The sequence below is a fragment of the Crocuta crocuta genome, unplaced genomic scaffold, assembly GCF_008692635.1.
Source record: "Crocuta crocuta isolate KB4526 unplaced genomic scaffold, BGI_CrCroc_1.0 scaffold367, whole genome shotgun sequence".
NCBI classification, from domain to species: Eukaryota; Metazoa; Chordata; class Mammalia; order Carnivora; family Hyaenidae; genus Crocuta; species Crocuta crocuta.
The window spans coordinates 5,714,272-5,737,268 of NW_027527936.1; the positions used below are offsets into that span (position 1 = coordinate 5,714,272).

At 46.0% G+C, this 22,997-nt stretch overlaps 1 protein-coding gene across 3 annotated transcripts in view; it reads left to right on the plus strand.

Annotated features, from left to right (window-relative positions):
- Positions 1-22,997, plus strand: part of MAST2 (microtubule associated serine/threonine kinase 2) — a 178,182-nt gene that overhangs the window by 150,534 nt on the left and 4,651 nt on the right. For all 3 annotated transcript variants that reach the window (XM_077752130.1, XM_077752132.1, XM_077752131.1), the window contains 15 exons: positions 1,281-1,435; positions 3,520-3,595; positions 6,757-6,966; positions 12,010-12,111; positions 14,483-14,615; positions 15,393-15,454; positions 15,722-15,804; positions 16,267-16,475; positions 17,519-17,657; positions 20,020-20,152; positions 20,881-21,046; positions 21,610-21,711; positions 21,962-22,084; positions 22,263-22,372; positions 22,723-22,877. In XM_077752130.1, the coding sequence (XP_077608256.1) occupies positions 1,281-1,435; positions 3,520-3,595; positions 6,757-6,966; positions 12,010-12,111; positions 14,483-14,615; positions 15,393-15,454; positions 15,722-15,804; positions 16,267-16,475; positions 17,519-17,657; positions 20,020-20,152; positions 20,881-21,046; positions 21,610-21,711; positions 21,962-22,084; positions 22,263-22,372; positions 22,723-22,877 (1,958 nt within the window). The remainder of the gene's footprint in view (positions 1-1,280; positions 1,436-3,519; positions 3,596-6,756; positions 6,967-12,009; positions 12,112-14,482; positions 14,616-15,392; positions 15,455-15,721; positions 15,805-16,266; positions 16,476-17,518; positions 17,658-20,019; positions 20,153-20,880; positions 21,047-21,609; positions 21,712-21,961; positions 22,085-22,262; positions 22,373-22,722; positions 22,878-22,997) is intronic.

A 22,997-nucleotide genomic window follows, 5' to 3' on the forward strand; every position in this document is an offset into this window, starting at 1 on the left:
GGTCTATCTTTAAAACTTCTATTTCTATTTCTTTTAGAGAAGGTTTTAGCCTAAAACACAACAGATGCCATAATTGCTGCTATGCACAATTGACAGTAAAACAAGTCTTCCTCATTGAGCAAGTTTTAATTGAAGCCAGGATGACAAGGTTCACAACTTTTTCTGTAAAGAGCCAAATAGTAAGCATTGTAGACTTTGCAGGCTGGATTGGGCAGCAGCCTGGATGACCCATTCCACATGTCTCCCACCATTCCTCAGGTCTTCCTAGGCATCTTCGACATTCATGAATACCAAGCAGGTAAAAGGACTATCATTTGTTCCCTTGACCTAGATATTACTCATAAATAAATCCAAAAATCTCACTGGTCTTTTAGCAGCAGTTAAGCTTTAGATCTTTGCCTGGCAAACATCCCCTACCACCACCACCACCCCTTAATCTTTTACTCAGGTGACTTTTTAAGACCTAAGGCAAGATAAAGATATATATGGCATATACCTGTTCAATAAATTTTAATAGACTCACCCCTGGCTGCAGCTTATTTTTTTGGGATACTTTATAAAACCAATTTTACTTCATCTTAGCGGCAGCTGGGTGAAGATATGTTTTGCAATTTTTATCCAAACTATTTCCAAAAATGTGGCCAAGACAGAGGCCTGTGGAGAGCTCTTACTAGCTATTTACAGTTTCATATATTATAGCATTCCATGACGGAAGCCTCTGCTGGTAGTTCAAAAAATTCTGATTTCTCACTTGGTGTTGAGGCTTACTTGTGGCAACAGTTTCCTCAGTGTGGTGCTGCAGCTCTGACTCTAAATGGATTTAGATATTTGAACCCCAGATTCTTCATTATATGGTGAACAGAAGCTGAGCCAACGGTACCTGCTCTCTCGTCAGGAAAGGGGGACTTCACCGATTCTGGTGCTGCATAGGGCTGTCATAGCAGTTGCTATGTCTGGTGGGATGCCTGTTGTAGCATGGCTCACTCCCTCAAAGGTCTGTTGTGGTTGGCAGTGGGCTCTTGTCTGGAATCTCAGTCATTGGGCCATGTTTGGAATTCTTAATTGTTTTCAAGTCAGCTATTATTATCTTGGCTTCCCCAGGACTAAAGGCTCTGAAGGAACTGAGAGGGGAATCCTACACAGTGGAGGCTAAAAGAAACAAAGCAAAGAAGGCCTGATTTTGGTTGCCTTTGGGTTCACATTGACTGGGAAGTCTTCTCTGTTCCTGGTGTGCGCTTAGACATGCCTGTAATGCTGTTTTTTAATGTTTTTCCCTCTAGTCATCATGTTCCTCACAGGAAAAGCTTCACCAGTTGCCCTTCCAGCCTACAGCTGATGAGCTGCACTTTTTAACAAAGCATTTCAGCACAGAGAGTGTACCAGATGAGGAGGGACGGCAGTCCCCAGCCATGCGGCCCCGTTCTCGCAGCCTCAGGTAAGGAGGACTCTCTGATTGCTACCTCAGGACCGATGGGGCTCAGCCTGTTTGCACAACATAGGGATTGGCAAATGTTCTATAAAGGGCAGGATAGTAAATAATTTAGGCTTTGTAGGCCATACAATCCCTGTGGCATCTAGTTAATTCTGCTATTGTAGTGCGAAAGCACCTACAGACATTCTGTAAACTTTATTTACAAAAACAGGCAGCGGGCCGGATTTGGTCTGTGGGCCAGTTTGCCAACCCCTGGCACAGCACCTTGGCACAGCTCAAATGAATCAAGTCCAGTGATGCTCAAGCATATTTGATGATACTGTCAAGTGGTCCCTCTCTTTTTCCCTTTGAAAGTTGTTAGTAGTAGAGGGGTGCCTGGGTGGCTCAGTCAGTTTAGTGTCTGACTTTGGCTCAGGTCATGATCTCGAGGTTCGTGAATTTGAGTCCCGTGTCAGCCTCTGTGCTGACAGCTCAGAACCTGGAGCCTGCTTCAGATTCTGTGTCTCCCTCACTCTCTGCCCCTCCCCTGCTTGTGCTGTCTTTCTCTCTTTCTCAAAAATAATAAATTAACATTAAAAAAAGTAATTAGCAGTAGAAATGTACTTTAAGCTCCATTCAGTAAAAGGTGAGTAATAGTATGATCCATTCTGATAGTTCACCGGCTGTAGAACCTACTGGTCCAGGGTATATGAACTAGGCCAGCTACAGAAGATGCCGCTGAAGACACTTGCGGCTGACTTGGGGAAGAAGCCCATTTCAGAAGCAGAACTAAATGTCCATCTGAATCTAACTCATTTCCCTGAATCGCCTGGGCTCATCAAACCAAGCAAACCTCAGCAGCTATTTATCTGTGAATTCCTTAGACTAATTCCCTCTTTTCTTTGGCATTAGCTGATAAAATTGCGCCAAAATTCCAGGTTAAGGAAGAGGGTGGAGATTAAAATGGGCATGACTTTAATGACTGAGCTCAGCTTTCCAGAGCCTATGGGAAATAATAAGTTGACTAATATGTTTGGGTTGGGGACCCAGAGAAACATGGCCTCCCAGGAAGAATCCCTCCAGGTGATGTTGCTACTGTGAATATTGGGGAGTGAGCTGGCCAGATCATAAAGACTGGTTCAAGTTCAGAGACTGATGGAGATGATCACTGGGACTGTAGTATAGAGGATCAGAAACACAAATGAGTGTTGTGGAGTCTGGATCCCAGTGCCTTTCTTTGTCTCACTCGGAGGAACACATGAATCTTGGTGCTCTCCAGAATCCACAGGGTAAGGGGTACATTTTAGTCCATTTGAGATTGAGGGGACTATAGTATCTCAGGGAAATCCCTGCTATATTACTCTTAAAATATTTGGTAATGTATATTGATACAGCAGGCAGCCCATGGCTCCGCTCCAGGGAGGAAAGGCAAAGAGGAACCGTTCTGAACCTACCTCTGCTGGGGTTCACATGTCAGGACCCCAAATATCCATTCATTTGTGTGGCTCAAACTTTGAAATCCCTTAAGAAGATGTAACATGGGCCAAAGGGGAGCATTTAGATGACCCGGGCTTATAACACACTACAAGCTGGATTGGCCTCATTTATCCCCCAGGTCAGAGCTCAAGTTAGCCTCATTGGCTCCAGTGTGTTTGGAAAAAGATACAGGTATACACTGTCTCCTTTTGGTTGTTTTGGTGGTGGTTTGATTTGATTTGATTCCTAGAACATGCTGGAGTATACTCGATCCTACAGGCCAAAGCAAAGAAGACCCAGGGAGTCCTGTTCTGGGGGAGATCATCCTAGGAAGGCTACAAGTAGACTCAGATGTGGTCTCCTCCTTTCTAGGCCTTTTCAGGCGCTGGCAGAGTTCTTTGTGAAAGCTAGGTTTCTTGCAGGAAGGTAGCCTAGTTCCAGATGGCAGCATTTTGAACTAAACAAGGTGTGCTGGGAGCTTCAGGAGAAAGGAAGACTCTAGAACTCAGCGCTCATTAAGGTGGGAGTGTGTGGGTGCTACAGACAGTGGGAGTGGGACTCTGGGAATGGTCATCTTTCTTCTTGATAGTTCCGTGGCACTGAAGTAACACAATTGTTTCTTTCTCATTTAGTCCTGGACGGTCCCCAGTTTCCTTTGACAGTGAAATAATAATGATGAATCATGTGTACAAAGAAAGATTTCCCAAGGTAAGGATTCTGAGGAGGGCTGCCTCTGTGGGAAGACAGGGGGTGAGGGGATGGAATGCTCTCTCCAGAGGTAATCAAGAAGAGCAGAAAGGCATCCACCAGGAGGAGGATACAAACACAAGTTTCCAGACTACTGGAGAAGAGGCAGGCAGCAGAGGACTATGAGTCTGGGGCTTGCTTGCAGGGCCTCTATTTCTCCACTCCCTGGGGAGGTATCGAGAGAGAAATGTTAGAAAGGTGTTCCACTATATGTTAATGAGGAAGGGAAGAATTGGGGACCCTGTTTCTAACCATGCACATCAGGTCTGTAAGTCAGAGTCCCCATAGAATGGGATTGGCTATCAGAGAGCACGTTCCTTTGATGCAGATTTTTAAGCAGAGCCTCATTACCAGGCCCATAGAGTGCACAGCAGACAGACATGCTGGACTGGCAGGTTGGCCAGAGGGAGCAGGAAGATGAGAGACAGAGTTTTCAAGCAGGAAAATGCTGAAAGAGGAATGCAGATTACTCTCCTGGGATAGTGGAGAAGTAGGCTTCACAGCTCTACGGTTTGGCTAGAAACCACCAAGTATATGGAACAAAGGCCCTTGTTTCCCTTTTTGCACACAGCATGTCTATACACTCTGACCTGGTCATCTTGTGCCAGGTCCTATTCCTACAGAACACAGCTGACTCTGACTGAACCAGGGAACCAACTCAGGCTCCCTGTCCATGACAGCAAGGAGCATGAGGTCCTCAAGCCTCTATTTTCATCCTCTATCCAGGCTTCCCTGGGTCTACCTGTTCATTTGTGTCTAAGGTCCCTAATGCGCAGTTGGTTCTCTACTCTTTTGAGAGTGTCCTTTTTCTAGACTCCAGTATAGTCTTCTGGACACACATGGGTGGCCTAGGGAAATGATACGAAACCCTGTGATTTCCCTCTTGACATACACAGTGAAGCATAGCAGTAAGGAAGGATACTTTCTGGACCCAGACTGAATGGGTTCAAATCTGCTTCTACCATTTACTAGCTATATGATCCTAGACAGGTTATTTAACTTCTCTGTGCTTCATTTGCCTCTTCTATAATTTGGGATAATAAGAGTATCTATCTCATAGAGAGTTTCTGAAGGTTAATGGACATTAAGCTTTTCTAACTGTACATAGTAAGCACTCAATGTGAGCTGTTATTTCTTTGTTGCCCTGTGGTCTATGCTCTCTATGCCTTGGAGCAGGAATTAGAGAGTATGAGTGAGGAAGACAGGCAGAATGAACAGCTAAGAAATCATTTTGTTACGCTTGATCCTTATAAAGAAATTTGGGAGTATGTAGTCTTTAAAATACATCTCACATGTTTCCTCCTCCTTCTTATATATTAGATATTATGTTATCATTTTAACATCGCATATTTGCTTCATATGCATGTCTCCAAACCATTCATGTAAAGATGAACTGTTAGAGAAAATATGTTTAGGTTCCTTTCCTTCTGTTTCTTCTGTCTCTCTACATACCGTGTGTGTGTGTGTGTGTGTGTGTGTACACTTAGATGTGTATTTATATACACAGTTCTGGGTAGTTTCTCCATAAGCACTTTTACTACATAGCTAATTGGCCATTGGGCAATTTTGCCGTAAAAGAGAAGATCACAAAGAAATGAAGGACATTCATTAAAAAGGACATAGTCAAACACCAAAAAAAAAAAAAAAAAAAATCACAAAATTAAAAGCCTTTTTGCAAACAAAATACAAAATACACAAAATATTTGAATACATTCTCAATGTATAGTGTAGATTCATTGAAATACAGCACAAATAACTGATTTTAGTTTGTTGATTGTACCTAAACATTTGTCTTCAAAGTCTTTTGGTCATCATTTTATACATTTTGTTTTTGCTTATTGATTCATCTCCTTGTTTAGCATTACACTCTTCCTTTGTTGACTAAAATTTCATACTTCATTAAGAGAAGTATCAGTTTCTAGATACTCGGGCACATATTGATAACTCTGTATTGTGTTGTGAAAGTCTTCACACTGTTGTTCATTCTTAGCATATTGTCACATGTCCATTTATAGATGTTCCAAAGTTCTATGGAAAATGTGTGTTCAAAACTTGGTGCCACTGTATAGACCATTATGAAGGCTAAGATTTATATGATACAAAAATGGGAGTACTGCGTTATTGGAGACGTGAAAACAAACTGTCAAATGAAACTGTCAACCAGGTATTTTTTTTCTTTTATAGCAAAATTGCCTTATGGCCAATTAGTTATACAGTAAAAATGTGGCAAAAATGGTTATGATGAAATAAATGAAGGATATTCATTTATTTCAGACACACACACATCCACCTAAACATATACTGGAAATCAGAAATTGCCACCTGAGGGCAAAGGAAAAAAGGCTGCGTTCTAGACAGGCAGCTAGGAACTTTTAACTGGTGTGTATTTATTGTTTGACATGACTGTGCAGTTTGGTCCCCCAGAGGCTTCTGAGCCAGACTTTTGTTCTTCTCTGTTGAAGGTCTGGGTCTGTGAGGAGGCAGGTTCACACCTTCAATAAACATTCTCTGAGCATCTGCTTAGTCCAGTTAAGTCCTAAGGTCAAGTAAGAGGATCCTGAAAAAAATCAAATTCTCTCTGACTTGTAATTCCCAGTTCAGAGAAACGTTTAGAAACTAGCAGTGTCTATACACTAAGTTTATACAGTTGAGAGGTCCAGTGGCAGCATGGAGGAAATAAAACCCTATTTACATGGAGGAATTGAAGACTTCCCAGAGGAAAGCAGGTGATGTGTTAACTTAGATTAGAAGGAGTGATAGAAGTTTGCCAGGCAGCCTTGGCAGGTGAAAAAGCTACATGCAGGGAACAGCATGAACAGGCATGAAGCAGCATGCCAAAGGGGGAGAGCAACAGACACTTCCAGGTCCTCAGAGCAAAAGAACACATCTTCCAAATAGTACGGGGAGATAGGCAAGGTCACAGTGAGAAAGGGCCTTGACTGTAATGTTTTGACTTGACGGTGATCTTTTCATATGTCTAGTTGTCACATTCCCCAAATGCAACATCAAGGAAACCAGGATCACAGAGCTTGTCCTCAGGTTATTACCAGGTCCTTCAGGCTGAGCTCCCAACTGAGCTGGAACCAGAAGGGAAGTGTCACTTTTTCTGCTTTTATTTGCAGGCCACCGCACAAATGGAAGAGCGTCTTGCAGAATTCATTTCCTCCAACACTCCAGACAGTGTGTTGCCCTTGGCAGATGGAACCTTGAGCTTTATTCATCATCAGGTGATTGAGATGGCCCGAGACTGCCTGGATAAATCTCGGAGTCGTCTCATTACATCACACTACTTCTACGAGCTTCAAGAGAATTTAGAGAAACTTCTGCAAGATGTGAGTGTTCTTGTGCTGGAATTTTGGTAAATTCTCTGTGAGGTGTAGTGTATTATTAATTCCAGGCTAAGATTAAGGCTAAGACAGTGTTTCCAGTCATCTCAGCTGACTTGTCTGCTTCCTTACTCATGTGCAGGGCCACCCCAAAGTGTGGTTGCTAATGGACTTTGGTTCCTCCTCAGTGCCCTGCATTACTAAGAGAAACCTGTGTGGTGTGAGAAGAACTCAGTTCTGTGGGGTTTTTCTTTTTCTGATTCCAGTTACTCTGCCTGAGGCTCCAACATTGGTAGTATTCATAAACACCCAAAGCCTAGAAGTGGCCCCTGTGGCTGTGATGGGTTCTCTTCTAGTAGAAATACTGGTGTAAGCAGAGCCTTCAGAGTGGTGCTGCTCAGCCAAGGGAAAAGAGGCTGGGGCTTGCACTATGGGTTTATCTATTTGCTGACATTCTGTTTATGTGGTGAGAACTTTGTTAGTAAGGATTTAGGTATTTAGAGACCTGATCTTCCCCAGTGTGAAAAGCCTTCCCTAGGAGGCTAGATATAAAATAACCCAGAGATGGTCAAGACCAGAGTGTCCAGTGAGTTCTTAACTACTGCTTCATGCTCCAGAGTTTGCTTTCTTATTGGCCTCTAGACATAGGTAGTTGGATGCTTGCCCCCTTAAGTCACAGTTGTCCCATACTACACCATTAGTACAGTTAGCGGGAAGGACATGTGCCTCTTTGTGTACTAGAGTATTTCCCAGTCCAGGCCCCTATTACCTCTAGACCCATGACCTTGCTCTGGGATAGTACCAACTGAGCTGAGAAGCCAGGGCTAATGATCAAACAGGACTTCAGTGTGTTGGTCTAGAAATTAGGAGTAGGGAGTTTATTTATTCATTTTCTTTTTTTTTTTTACTTAGGAAACACTGGAATCTAGAGGCAAGATGATTAAAAATGACCATGATTATTACTATCAAATATTGGAAGATTTCTCATACATAATAGGTAGCAAACTGTTCTCCATCCTCTAAAAGTTCTGTTAACCCACTGGGCAAGAGTTACAGTGAGAAAAGTTTTGATTTAATAGATGAAAAAGTAGTTCCTTCTATGAAAATGGTTTTTTCTGGTTTCAAGAGTAATACTTAAATTTAGACATTGTAGAAATACGATTTTAGAAAACTAAATTCTCATGCAGATCCCTGGCAGCTCTTTGTTTCTGTTCAAGAATAACTTTCCAACAGTGGATAGGAATCTGGGATTGTGGCATCAGGTAAGGGATCAAGGTAGAGTGACTTCCCAGGTTGCTTGTATATCTAAGATTGATATCCTTAAATGCTAAAGTGAGAGCCTTGCCCAACACCTTTCAGGTGTCTTCCCAAACTTTTGTTCCCCCGGGAGTAGGTTGTTTGGTGCAACAAGAACACTGACTATGGAGTCAGTAAGTTCATCTGCTCCCTAATTTTCTAGGCCCTAAGAATTCAGAAAAAAGTTCATTGCAGGTTCCAGCTCAAGGAATTTGCTACTAAGTGGGGTTATAGACCCATCAACAAGTAAAAAGAAAAGCTATCATTACAGTAAAAATAACAGCTGTCATTTATGGAAGTATACTGTGTGCCAGACACCACACTGAGTGCTCTACGTGAATTATCGCACTTTTGTGTATTATAGTAATTGTGAATTGATGAGCACTAAATATTAGAGGTCAGTTCTGAGCACAGAGGAAGATATGCTGATTGCATGGAGAGTTCTGGAGAAGTTGAGTCTTGACGAGTAGGTAGGAGTTCACTAGGAAAATAATTTTTGTTGTTCCTTTTTCCTTTTTTTTCCCTCCTGTGAAATTTATTGTTTCCACATTAAAATTTTTGAGAGGAATTATTTTCTTTTTTAACCACATAATGGCAGGAGTAGGACACTATCATAAGTCATTAACATGTGAATTTTGACTAAATAAAAGCTACAAGTTATATACAAATATCTTAGGCAATAATATTTACAAACCTGTGTAAGCAAAACAAATGTAAACAGTAAATGCGTCAAGAGAGTCATCAGAGGATACACAGGAACAACCACGTAAGGTCAGTCTGCCCACCAGCAGCTGATACCAGCTAGCGCCTGGAATCAGGCCACTCTGAGAGGTATAAAGGAACTTGGGACATTCCAGGAATTGCAGATGAAGTAGTTTGGCATGACTAGGTGAAGGATGTCTGCAGGGAAAATTAGAATGGGACAGGCAGCGGGGAGGGGCAAAGGTTGAAATGTCTGTGAGGAGCATAGGTTTTATCATGAAGGCAGTGGGAAAATTATTAATGGTTGTAATTTGGAAAATGGCATGGTAAGATTTATATTTAAAAGAATAAACATCAATGGGGCACCTGGGTGGCTCAGTCAGTTAAACATCTGACTTCAGCTCAGGTCATGACCTTGTGGTTCGTGAGTTCGAGCCTTGTGTCAGGCTCTGTGCTGACCACTGAGAGCCTGGAGCCTGCTTCAGATTCTGTTTCCTTCTCTCTCTGCCCCTCCCCCACTCACACTCTTTTTCTCTCTCTCTCAAATAAATAAACATTAAAAAAAAAACATCACTGTTATTGTAGAGCACTTAATGCATACTAGACACTGCATTATCTCATTTAACTGATCTAATTCAATCTTCACAGCAACACTGTAGGTAAGATTCTCTAAATTTAGATTCTCTAAATCTACAGATGAGGAAACCAAAGTTTTAAAGAAGCAAGGCTCTATAGTGTAGCTATAGAAACAGACAACTAATTATAAAACAAAGTGTAGGGCATGCCTGGTAGCTCAGTCAGTTGAATGTCTGACACTCAGGACATGATCCCAGGGTCATGGGATTGAACTCCGAGTCAGGCTCCATGCATGGAGCCTGCTTAAGATTCATTCTCTGTCTCTCTCTCTGCCCCTCTTCCCCTCTCTCCTGCTCTCTCTCTAAAATAAATTTTAAACAAACAAACAAACAAATATGTGGCACCATGTCGTGTAAGCAAATGAAACAGAAAAGGGAGCAGTTAGTTCCTGTTCTTATGTGTTTGGGTGGGGTGGGAGGTACAGGCAGAGGACCTCATTGAGGGTTCACAGAGTTGATATTTGGGTTAAGTCTTAAAAGAATAAACAAAATTTATGATGTGCCCAGCCTCTCTCTTCATTTCATAATCAGTTTTTTGTAATGGTCCTTATTTGCTATTTTTCTTTACTAACAACCTATTCACTGCTCAGTCTTCTTCCTTCTACTTTCCCTTCCCACCATTCCACTAACACTGTTTCAGGCAGACGTTACCAAGCAACCAGATGGCCAGTTGCCAAAGAGATCCTATGGCCTCTTTTGATCCTCAGGCTTCACAACTCTGCCGAGCTCTACAGTGTGACTCTCCTGGACCTTTTTCTCACACTTGGGGTCATGACACTGTTCTCTCCAGTCTTGCTGCCCTTTCACAAATTCCTTCTCTTAAATGCTGGCATTCTTTTGGCTTTAGGGGGCACCTGGCTGGCTCAGTTGGAAGAGCATGCAACTCTTGATGTGGGGCCATAAGTTTGGTGTCATGTTGGGTGTAGAGATTATTGAAAAAAAAAAAAAACTTAAAAAATACATAAAAGTATTAAATGCTGGTGTTCCACAGGGTACGACCCTGAGTGTCGGTTCTCCTCTTTCTCCTCTCTTCACACTCTCCCTGACAGCTTCATCTCCTTCTATGTCTTCCATTGTTGCCCATGTGCTGAGGACAACCACCTGGCCACTTCTCTCTTTGTTTCTTTAGCCCCACATCAATGTTGGAGCTCCAGTCCATGGCTTATTGGACTCCTCCATTTTGACTTCCAGATTGGTTAGTATTCTTTGGTTGCAAGTAATAGAAAGCTAACTCAAAGTAGTTTAAGCAGGAAGGAGAAACTAATTATAAAGATGAAAAGGGTGGGTGGGTCTTAGAGAATTAAAGACAGGAATGCAACCCAGTCTTAAGGGACCAAAACTAGAAACCAGAAGCTGTGGGAAGCCCAGGAAGTAATGATTCTCCTTCATGCCATTTTCCTCTGTGCTGCTTTTCCTTGGTCTCTTTGGTAGATGTGGCCATCCCTTTTCATCCAACAGTAGATTATATGCTTCTAGCACACTGATGATAACAGTTGTCTTGCCATCCATTTTTAAATTTTAGGAGAGTAATCCACACTTGGGGCGCCTGGGTGGCTTAGTCGGTTAAGCGTCCGACAAAAGAGTAATCCACACTTGTCAGCTGTTGGAAGTGGGGTGGAAGGTGCAGCCACTCAGTACAGCTACTAGAAGGGCAGTTTCCATGAAAAAGAGAAAGGCTCCTGGGCTGAGTAAATACCCAAGAAAGTATCTAATCTAGGTTCCTGAAACTCTGCAAGTCCAAAATGGAGCTTCTCCATCTTCCCTCACTTGAACTACTTATCTTGATATGTTTCCTATATTATTTATACGATCACTGAACTTTTCCTAAAACTGCAGTTGCAGTTCCCTTCTCTTCTTGCTTCATCCAACCCTCTGCTCTACTCCGTCATCTACCTCTGAAATGGCCTAGGCTGTCTGTTTCTTTCCATTCTTCCTGCCTTGATTTATGCCTTTTTTGTGCACATTATTACAGTAATCCATTAATGGGTTTTCCTGCTTTCAGGCTTGTGCTCTTTAGTGCACCATCCACACTACAGCCAGAGTGATCTTTTTAAAATACCTGTCTGGTCGCATCATTCCTGCTTTGAAGTCTTTCTATTCCTGACCTTCTGCCTGGGGTGGGGAGTGAATAGTGAAACTCCCCTGAGAGTTGTCCCTTGAGCTAGGGTCTGGATGGAGGGACAGGTAAAGCCACATGTCTCTGTGGCATTCCCCAGTGTCATGTAGTGTCCTAAAGTTCACACAGTTCCTGCTCTCTCTTGTGACGCACAGACCTTCCCTAAGTCCTTCATTTTGCAGCAGTCTCTGTGCTACCAACTGGTGTCTCCCTAGAGTCCACTCTGCCCAGCCCAGTCCTGCATTAGCCCAACCACAAAGTGCCAGTGGATTGCTTAACCAACCTTTGTCTTCTCTACAGGCTCATGAGCGCTCAGAGAGTTCAGAAGTGGCTTTTGTGATGCAGCTGGTGAAGAAGCTAATGATCGTCATTGCCCGCCCAGCTCGGCTCTTGGAATGCCTGGTGAGTGGGCTCCAGAGAAGGTTGGGAGGGCTGGGGCATACAGAGGAAGTATCCTGCTAACAGTAAAACTATGGTAGCACCACTGTCATTTCTGCTGCTGACATCCATATTTAAATGTGGTATGCTGGCATTGGGGCCCAAACGAGCTCCTGTGAAGAAAATGGCTGGTCCTAATGTATAGTTGTCTGGCCCACACACACTGAGCAGGCCCCAGGTGACTGGGCTCTGGGTGGTGAAGAGCACAGGACAGTTCTGTTAGCACAAGTCGAGTCCATCAGTTCATCATGCAGCAATACTTTACTGAGCACCTACTCCATGCCAGACACTGGAGACACAGACCTAAACATAGCAGAGTCCCCGAGACTAAGGTGCTCCCTCTGCAGTGGACAGGTCTTTCAATGCCTCGGGTAGGAGGTGTGGAGACGTAGAAATAATAATTATGATACTGCAGGTAGTGTTGCAACTGAGGGAAGTCCAAGGTGTGACAAGAACATGGAGAAGGAAGGAGGTGCCTTAGTCCCCCTTGGGATGGACGTTTGCTGGAAGGTCCTTGGGGAACATGAAGGATGATTATGAGTTTGCCTGGGAAGGGCATTCAATGGAGTGCAGGGTGCGTGTGAAGAATTGATGAGGGAGAAACCTGGAGGATAGGCGTGGTGGCATCATGTAGGGTTGGGTTCTCTGCTCCAGAATTTGGGCTTATCCTGAAGGCCACTTGGAGCCACCAGAAAGTTTAGGTAAGAATGTGATAGGGTCAGATTTACTTTTTAAAAAAATTTTTATAGTGTATTTATTTTTGAGACAGAGCACAAGCAGGGGAGGGGCAGAGAGAGAGGGAGACACAGAATCTGAAACAGGCTCCAGGCTCTGAGCCGTCAGCACAGAGCCTGATGTGGGGCTCGAACTCAGGAACTGCGAGATCACGACCTGAGCCGAAGTCGGATGCTTAACTGACTGAGCCACCCAGGTGCCCCAGATTTACTTTTTTTAAACCAACTTTATTAACATATAATTTATATACAATAAAATACATCCTTTTTGAGTATACAGTTCAGTTAGTTTTAACAAAATACACACTTTCATATCGCCACAGTTAAGACAGAGAACATTTCTTTCACCTCAAAAAGTCCCCTTGTGCCTTTTGCAGTCAGTCTCTCTCCCATCCCTCACCTCCCACTGCCAGGCAGCTGTACATCTACTCTCTTCTGCTATGGATAAGTTTGCCCTTTGTGTGGTTTTGTGTAGATGAAATTATGTAGTATGTTCTAAACTCTTTCAGCATAATTTTTTTTGTTTTATACATGTTGCATGCATCAGTAATGGGTTCCTCTTTGTTTCTGAGTAACATTCCATCAGATTTACTCCTGAGAAAGATTACTGTGGTTGCAACATAGATGGTGAATTGGAAGAGAGGGCAGGATGACCAGGGAAATAGTCCAGAAGCAACAGTTCATGTGAGAGTAGGAGTGGCCTGAGGAGGCCTGTGGTAGGGGAAAAGAGAAGAGGTAGATGGAGGAGCCTTAGGGGTTTAGGAGGCAGACACTCTGACCTGACAGGGACTGAGGAAGAATAAGAAGTTAGAAGGACTTCCAGATCTGGCTTATTAGATTAATTCACATTTTAAATTCATAAAAAAGATTACTCTCCTGTGACAGTGAATGAGTCTCCAAAATGTTGAGACCAGAGGTGAGGGAATCTGGGGTTATGGTAAAGCAGAGGGCCTCTTCCTCAAGAACATGAAGTCCATGGTTGGACAGGGCTTGGAGTCAGGCCTGGGTTTGAATGCTGGCTTTCTGTCCCTTCCTGTCTTTGTGACCATGATTAAATCAGTGCATCTCTTTGGGCCTTGATTTCCTCACTGAGATCATAGAGGTGTTAGCAGGGTTTAGCCCAGAGTGTAGCACTTAGTAGGGACTCAGTAAATAGAACCCTCATTATTCTGTGCTCTGTGCAGACAAGGATGGCTATGTTGTCCACATGGCATTCTGGTCCTAGCACGTAGGAGGTGCTTGGTAAATATCTGAAGGCAGGCCTGTACGTACTTGTGCGCATGTGTGTGACAGTGTCATCTGGCTGGCAGAAGGCTTTGGCCCAGGTGAATAGGCTGAGCTCTCTTGAAGCCAAAAGCTCTGGTTCTTATTGTCAGGAAGACAGCACATGCTTAGGATGTCCAGTCTGGAGCTGACCTGGAAGACAGCTTTGTCCCCATTCTCATGATCTGTGAATCATCATGTTTCAGGGCATTTGGAGGCAGGGGTGTGCCATCATAAAGAGAAAGTTTTCTTGTTCATCTTCTTCTGGGTATGTGCTGTGAAAACCAGAGCCCTCATGTGTAGCCCTCACCACTGACCACCTCTCTCCCCTGGTACAGGAGTTTGACCCTGAAGAGTTCTACCACCTGTTAGAAGCAGCCGAGGGCCATGCCAAAGAGGGACAAGGGATTAAATGTGACATTCCCCGCTACATCGTTAGTCAACTGGGCCTCACACGGGATCCCCTAGAGGGTGAGCATGCTGCCTGCAAAGAGGCCCCACAGCCAACAAGTTCTAACCTCAGGAAAGCCACTTGGAGAAGAGACTTAGATTGGACACGGATGTGACTCAGCATCAGGGGCCTCAGGGGTATTGGAGGAAGCCTGTATTCTCTATTATAAAACAGCTCCTCCTTCAGAATTGTTCACATCTGCCTGACACTAACCCAGGCTGGATTGCTGTGAGCCCAGTTTGGGTTGGATTTGGGACCTAATATCAAAAGAGGTCAACAACAAAGGACCACAGTTACATTTTCAAAAATGGTCCCCTCCTCTGCATGCTTACCTCCTTGTCTGCCACCTTACAAGTCCTCCTGTGTCTTTGGTGTGGCCCCGACCTGGGGCGTCACACTGTGCCCCTTCATGAACCCCAGGCTTCTAAGTTCCTGGCCTGTCCTCACCCTGCTTCTGCCTTCTCTGCTCCCCAACCCCATCTGGCAAAGCAGGATAGGGACCAGTAGCCCACCCTTAGGGCCTGTTTTCCAGTAATTGTCCTAAATTTGACGGAAACATTTTGGAATTTGCCAGGCCTAGTGAATGGCATTGGACTTCTAGAAATAGGAGTGGCAATATTATTTGGCAAATAAGTCCAAAATCTGTGACTCCTCTGAGGATAGAGCCACAGGACTGCACAGATGTGGGAAATATGAAGTCCTACCTTGCAAGTACCTATCATGTAATGTGAGTGGACTACTCAAGTGCCTGACATTGCTGTGCACACTTTTCTCTTGTGCTCTTGCTTTGTTTCTAGAAATGGCCCAGTTGAGCAGCTATGACAGTCCTGACACTCCAGAGACAGATGATTCAGTTGAGGTAAAGACCTTTAGCTTTTGCCCCAGTCATGAAGACTGGGCCCTGTGAAGCAAATATCCGCAAGTCCTCTGTGAGAGAATACCTAAAGGAGGGATGGAGGGTGGGTGGTTGTACGTACTATCTCAGAAGTCATTCAGCTCCTGACTGAGGAAGAATGGGTGGGGGCCACAGCAAGACCGAGAGCTGAGCTGATCGGGGGCCCGGCTTCCCCAGGCACGTGGGCTCTGAGAAGCATGCCTGCCTCCTGCCTTTGCTCTTGTCTTACAGGGCCGTGGGGCATCTCTGGCTAAAAAGACACCCTCTGAAGAGGACTTCGAGACCATTAAGCTCATCAGCAATGGCGCCTATGGGTAAAGGCAGAGGGGAGGGTGTAGCCAGGACTAGAGCTAAGTCAGCCCTTGGACTCTTCCTTCTAGACGTGTACGATGCCCAATCCTCCAGGCAGCAACTGCCTCAGGATAGACCCTCTCCCTCTCCAAAACCTCCTGGAGAGACAAGAACTCAGTTTCCTCTGACATCTGGGCATTGTTCCTTTCCCAGACAAGGTCCCCACCTCTCTTGGTAGCACTCCTCCTATACTGAGCTCTGAGGAAGGGCTGAGCTCTGTCCTCAGGACTTGGTATATTGGGAAATTGCAGAGCTATATTGGCAGGGGGCCCAGATCCTTTTCATCGATAAGCTCACCCCTGCTCCTTTGCTCTGTGCATTTACAAGGTATGATAGGAGGCAGTTTGGACACTGGCTCTGGGTGGTGGGGAGCACAGCCTCGGTGCTGAGGGCCCATGGGGTCTGGGCTGGGCTGTGTTTCCCAGGGCTGTATTCCTGGTGCGGCATAAGTCCACTCGGCAGCGCTTTGCCATGAAGAAGGTCAACAAGCAGAACTTGATCCTACGGAACCAGATCCAGCAGGCCTTTGTGGAGCGTGACATATTGACTTTTGCTGAGAACCCCTTTGTCGTCAGCATGTTCTGTTCCTTTGAGACCAAGCGCCACCTGTGCATGGTGATGGAGTATGTAGAAGGTACTGGGAAAGGTGGCCTGGCATGGAGGCCAAGGTACAACATGAGGCTTAGCCCTGAGCTGGGACCAACAGCTTTGTATAGCGGTGATGTTTCAGAGCCCAACTTCCCAGTCTCTCTCTGGCATTGGTTTCTGCCTTAGGATCTCAGAGACCATTTGGCCACGGTGGGCACGAGGCTCCCTGCCCCTCATAGGGAGAGGCCTCTGGAGCAGTAGCTGCTATGAGGCTGCCCGTGTCAGGTGCAAAGAGAGACATTCTGGGACAAGATATATCAGTCCAATAGCTGTAGAATCCTGCACTCCAAAGCCTGGATGGTCTCTACTGCTGGCCCCAGGCAGGAACAAAGGAGGTAGCAGGGCCACACAGACCAAGGTTGCATGCTGGGAGGACTGCATCTGGACCCTCAGAAGAAAGGAATGCCATTGCCCTGGCTTGTGAAGGGAGCACCCCTTAAGAACACAAAATGTTCTGGGAATGGAATAGAAGAGCATCACGGGGCACATGGGGAGAGACAGCAGCTTTGCCAGTGGCCTTCCCACATCCCCTCTCACGGTTGTGTACAACTGCCAAAGATATTTTGCCTAAGCCTTGACGTTGAAACTGAACAAAACTCCCCTTTTAATTCAGAAGCTACACGCTGGGAGTTTACAGTTTTACCTCACTCGAAAACCAAAGGATAATTGTCAGGAAGGAAATAAGTGAACAAATGCTGAAGTCTCGGTCAGATGTGTTTATAATATACAAGACTCATACCCTAAAATAACTCGGCTCCATCCCTGCAAGTGCACTCACAGGCACAAATGCCTGGGTTCCTACCCTCTCTGGCCTGAACAGTGGCCTTGACAGCCATTGGCAGATTCACCCTGCTGCCTACTTGTCTCCACACTCTGTCTGTCCCTCCTCCCCAGTACCAGCAGTGGAAGGGCTAGATTCACAGTCTCTGGCCCCAGGCCATTCTCTGGGGCCTCAGAGACTGTAAAGCCTGAGACCGTCTAGAATAGGGAACTGGATCTTTCCTTCATGGTGGCCTGGGCTTGTTGCAGGAGGAGACTGTGCTACTCTGCTTAAGAACATCGGGGCCCTGCCTGTGGACATGGTGCGTCTGTACTTCGCAGAAACCGTGCTAGCCCTGGAGTACTTACACAACTACGGCATCGTGCACCGTGATCTCAAGCCTGACAAGTATGCCTACCCTCTTAGTCCCTTGTCCAAGGACTCCCTCGGGTCTCTAAATAAGTGGAGGCAGACACAGCATGTTTGAATCTCTCCCAGAATGGATGCTAGGAAATAGTGCTCTTGTGGTTGTCCATCTTGGCCTAGTACTCTAGCCCCTGACCACCCCAAATGCAAAGACCATTGCCAATAAGTCTGGCAAGCACATCATAAGGCTTTGGTGACATGTAAGAGTCACTGAGGAGCTCCACTAAAGAAACCAAGCAGGAACAAAAGAATCAGCACATCTAGTAGCTGGATGAACAAGTGTTCTAACATATACTGGCCTCTCTGGGGCAAGCACTGTAACCTGGGCTGTAAAATAGTCCCTGGCCTATAGAACGTAAGTGTAGTATGGGAACAGAAATATTTGAGTATAGGCTGCTTCTCGGAAGGTACAAGTCAGATGGGAAGAGGAGCTTTCTAAAGCTACGAAGCAGGATTTCCAAAGGCGCCCACCCAGGTGTGAGAGAATAAGACCTGGGAACTACAGTATGCGGAAATGGAGATTGTTAATTGGTCAGAGTAGTAAGAGAGAATGTTAGAGAGATAGGCTGGGATGAGATCATCAGGGGTCTTTTTGTTAGGTTTGGGTTTTATTTTAAAGGGTCGGGGGCACCTGGGTGGCTCAGTTGGTTAAGTGTCAGACTTCAGCTCAGGTTACGATCTCACAGCTCATAAGTTCGAGCCCCATGTCAGACTCTGTGCTGACAGCTCAGAGCCTGGAGCCTACTTCAGATTCTCTGTCTTCCTCTCTGTCTCTGCTTTTCCCCCACTCACCGTCTGTCTGTCTGTCTGCCTGTCTCTCTCAAGAATAAACATTTTAAATAAAATAAGATAAAATAAAATAAAATAAAATAAAAAAGCATCCTAACAAGTCTTCAAAGGGCCTGTTAGCCAAGGGTATGATAGAACGACATGCCCAGATTTTGGTTTAGGTTTAGAAAGCGCACTGTGCATTGGAAAAAGTGGTGAAACTGTTACAGTAGACCAGGCCCAAAATAACCAGACCTGCAGGATGCAGAAGAGAAGAGATAGTGCTAGGAAGTAGAAAGGAAACCAAAAGGTTGGCGTGAGTGGTGGGAGAGAAGCAAGGGAGCAGGAGTCTGGGGTGTCGTCCAGACTTCTAGCTTAGGACTAATGCATGGGGAAAAGCCTCTGTGGTGGAAAGTGGCTTTGACACTAGACAGAGTTTGACAGTAGACACTGAGTTCAAATGACCCCTTGTTAACTCTGTGAGCTTGGGTCTGTTCATTAAACCTCTCTGAGCTTCATGTTCCTTCTCTTAAAAATTGGGGATGATAATACCCACCTTTGTTGCATTAGTTACTGTATAAGACCTTTTGGGAGCCAGAATATTTTTATAAATAATAAACTACTTATCACAGAGCTCAGAGATAACGGAAATCATTTTCTGAGAAGAAGACCACTTAGGCAGTGTGACTCTGTTTTGGACAGGTTGAGTTCATGGTGCCCATAAGACATCTGGGCAGTTAGTAGGCATGAAGCTCATAAAAGAAGTCAGATGCTGATTTGGGAATTGTAGAATAAAGGGGTGGCAGGGTGAAGCCTTTGTCATGAAGTGAAATGGTCCTGGCAGAGTATGTGATGGGAGAAGAAAAAGACCATTCTCTGTGAGATCTTATTTCTGGTTTCTCCCTACCAGCCCTCCTTTAAAACCAGCTATGGAGGGGCACCTGGGTGGCATGGTCGGTTGAGCACCCGACTCTTGATCTCGGCTCAGATCATGATGTCACAGTTCATGAGTTCAAGCCCTGCATGAGGCTCTGCGCTGACAATGTGAAGCCTGCTTGGGATTCTGTCTTTCCTTCTCTCTGCCCCTCCCCTCCTTACGTGCTCTTGCTCTCTCTCAAAATAAATAAGCTTTAAAAAAATTTTAAAACCAGTTGTGCATGTGGAGCAAGATGATGTACCCATTTCTCCTCTCCCTGAGTCTGGGTATCATGAGACACCCAGTGAAGAAAGAGGACTGGGTATGGCTAGAGCCGTGGGATGAGGCTGATCTTTCTGTGGAATAGAGTCTGTCCATCAGCTGGCTGGTTCCTGCCCCCAGCATAGACTATAGTTGAGGGGAGTAAACATTAATGAGTTGGAGGAATGGGCAAAGAGCAGGTTAGTTGCTTATTCAGAATGTAGTACTCCCAAAGCCAGAGATTTTTTTTTTTCATAGCCATCTCCCTGATGAAGCTACCCTGCTTATATCTCACAAGAACCCTGTAGAAGCCTGAGTGGGAAATTTTGGTATATATAAAATCAGCACTCTTGGAAAACTAGGAAATAACTCCAGTCTTTTGTTTCTCTGATTTCCCAGCCTCCTGATTACATCCATGGGGCACATCAAGCTTACTGACTTTGGCCTTTCTAAAATTGGCCTCATGAGCCTGACAACAAACTTGTATGAGGGCCACATTGAAAAGGATGCCCGGGAGTTCCTGGACAAGCAGGTATGGAAAGATAGCTGAGACCTTTGGGGTTGAGTTCCAGACTTCAGAATAAGGGTGGGGTGAGGGGCCACATACTTAGCTAGATGTTAAGACTGGGAGCTCCTATCTTTTCCACCTTTTGGTTCCAGAGAGGTATTGAGGCAAGTAGCACATTTGGAAAATAGGGTGGGCCACAAAAATCATATGGCTATAAAATCCAAAATCATCATCTTCCTCAGGGTTTGGAGAAAATAGTTTGTATCACCATTGTTACTCTTAGCTCCTAGCCTTGGTCAAGGGCAAGGTTCTTCTGGAGCCTGTTCTTGGAACACCACTCCAAGTCCACTGGATTATAGCCCAGCTTCTTGAGACTAGCCTCTGGATGTTCCTTGACTTGACAGTTCAGGTTGTGACTACTTGCAAGTCCCTATAGTAGTCATGTGACTGTAGGGCCTGTCTTTGGCAGGCTGGAGGGCAGAGGCCAGTTGTGGGAACAAGATGCCAGAAAAAGGTGTTGAGGGCCCAGGGAGAGGTTGTTCCAGGCTAGAATTATATGTTTTGTTAGTTAGGAAGTACATAAATTCACTCCACCAACAGTTCCAGCTCTGGTACCCTGGGTTCCTGTTGATCTTGTTCTTTAACCAAAGTAAGCCGAGTCTTCCTTTAGAGACTTTCTTCTCCAGAGGTGGGAACAACCCCACTTCTTCAGCTGTTATGCCAATGAGCCAGCCCAACTTCTCTGTGCCCAGGTATGCGGGACCCCGGAGTACATTGCGCCAGAAGTGATCCTGCGTCAGGGCTATGGGAAGCCAGTGGACTGGTGGGCCATGGGCATAATCCTGTATGAGTTCCTGGTGGGTTGCGTCCCTTTCTTTGGAGATACTCCGGAGGAGCTCTTTGGGCAAGTGATCAGTGGTAGGTACCATGACCCTGGCACACTGGGGAGACAGAGTCTGGACCCACAAATCTGATTTACACATGCACCTGTGAGGCTTATGAGTTCTTGTTCTGAGTTAGTGTGTGTGTGTGTGTGTGTAGTATGCTTGCCTCTTAGATGCATGCGTGTGTGTACCTGTGCACCGTGTGTGTCACATGGGGCTTGTTCCATTTGTGTTCACGTATCCCCGTATGCCTGTGTTGTGTATGTGTGTGTGTGCTGTGAGTGTGCATTTGTGTATGTGTGAGTGTACTAGTGTCTGAAGTGTAAAGGCGGGGTGAGCTGGAGCTTTAGGACAGGACAGTCCTGGGTCAAGAGCAAGCTGCAGGCTAGGGTGTGTGTGACCCCCTAGGAGGACAGGAACCTAGAGAACTTAAGGAGCTGCGTCCCAGGCAAGGCTTTCAGGGGCTCTGGGCTGGGGCCGTTATGCCTCCCTACCCATGTCTTCTCATAGAAACCTCTTCTTTATCTCCCCACTCTGCCCACAACCTCTGAGACCCTTTTCTAACCCACTCCTTCCCTCTTACCCCCAACTCTTCAGATGAGATTGTGTGGCCTGAGGGGGAGGATGCACTGCCACCAGACGCCCAGGACCTCACCTCTAAACTGCTCCACCAGAACCCTCTGGAGAGACTGGGGACAGGTAGGACAGGCCCCACCGACCTTTTGTCACAACTTGGAAGAGGGAAGAGGGAGGTAGAGTCCATATAACTGGGAAGCTCAGGCTATAGGTGTGGTCTGGTCCTGAGACTGCCCTGCTCCTGTGAGCACAAGAAGAAAGGTGCCATAGCTGAGGCCTTTGGGATTGGCCTCTCGAGGTCTCAGTTCCCACCAGACTTGCTGGCCTGGACTCCATGCAGCTCATCCAGCGCCCACACCCTCCCTGTCCCCAGGCAGTGCTTCTGAGGTGAAGCAGCACCCATTCTTTACTGGTCTGGACTGGACAGGACTTCTTCGCCAGAAGGCTGAATTTATTCCTCAACTGGAGTCAGAGGATGATACCAGCTACTTTGACAGTAAGGCCATTGGTGGGATGGGGAGGAGTGGGGATCCTACCTATTTGCCCAGAAACATCTGTGCACCCTGAACTGGGCACTGGGAGTGACTTCTCCAGGCCCCCTGAGATCTGATAAAGGTCAAAAGGAGGCACCACTCGGGGCCTCTAAAGGGAACTGTCCTGTGTGTCTAACCCAGCCCGCTCTGAGCGCTACCACCACGTGGACTCAGAGGACGAGGAAGAAGTGAGTGAGGATGGCTGCCTGGAGATCCGCCAGTTCTCATCATGCTCTCCAAGGTTCAGCAAGGTGCGATGGAGCAGGCCCAGGCTGGGGAGGACTGGGAGGAGAGGACCAGTCAAGCAACATGCCTGGGCCAGGTGGGGGCAGCAGGTGATGGGGCTATCCCTAGGGAAGGAGGAAGAAAGGGCCTGGCCTGCATATGACAGGTACTGCAGGAACCACTTCAGGCCCTGACATCAGAGATGCCGGGGGTGAGGCCCAGTCAGGCCAGTGGAGTAGCCGCTTTCTGGAATATTCACCTGGTATGGAGGAGGGAAGGGGAGAACTGGTTCCAATTCCTGGGTTCAGGTGCCAAGGATACTTTGGGGAGGTGCGGCTGTTGGGGTCTGTCCCCGGCACAGACTCTGTGCCCACAGGTGTACAGTAGCATGGAGCGGCTCTCATTGCTCGAGGAGCGCCGGGTGCCGCCCCCCACCAAACGCAGCCTGAGCGAAGAGAAGGACGACCGCTCCGATGGCCTGGCAGGGCTGAAGGGCCGAGACCGGAGCTGGGTGATTGGCTCCCCTGAGATGTGAGCATCCAGAACCCACCGAGGGTGGGCAATATAGCCATCCATTAGTTGTTACAGATCTTGGGCGAGATTCAGATGCTGGGGGGTAGTGAGGGGCAAGGAATGTCTGAGGAAAAAAGT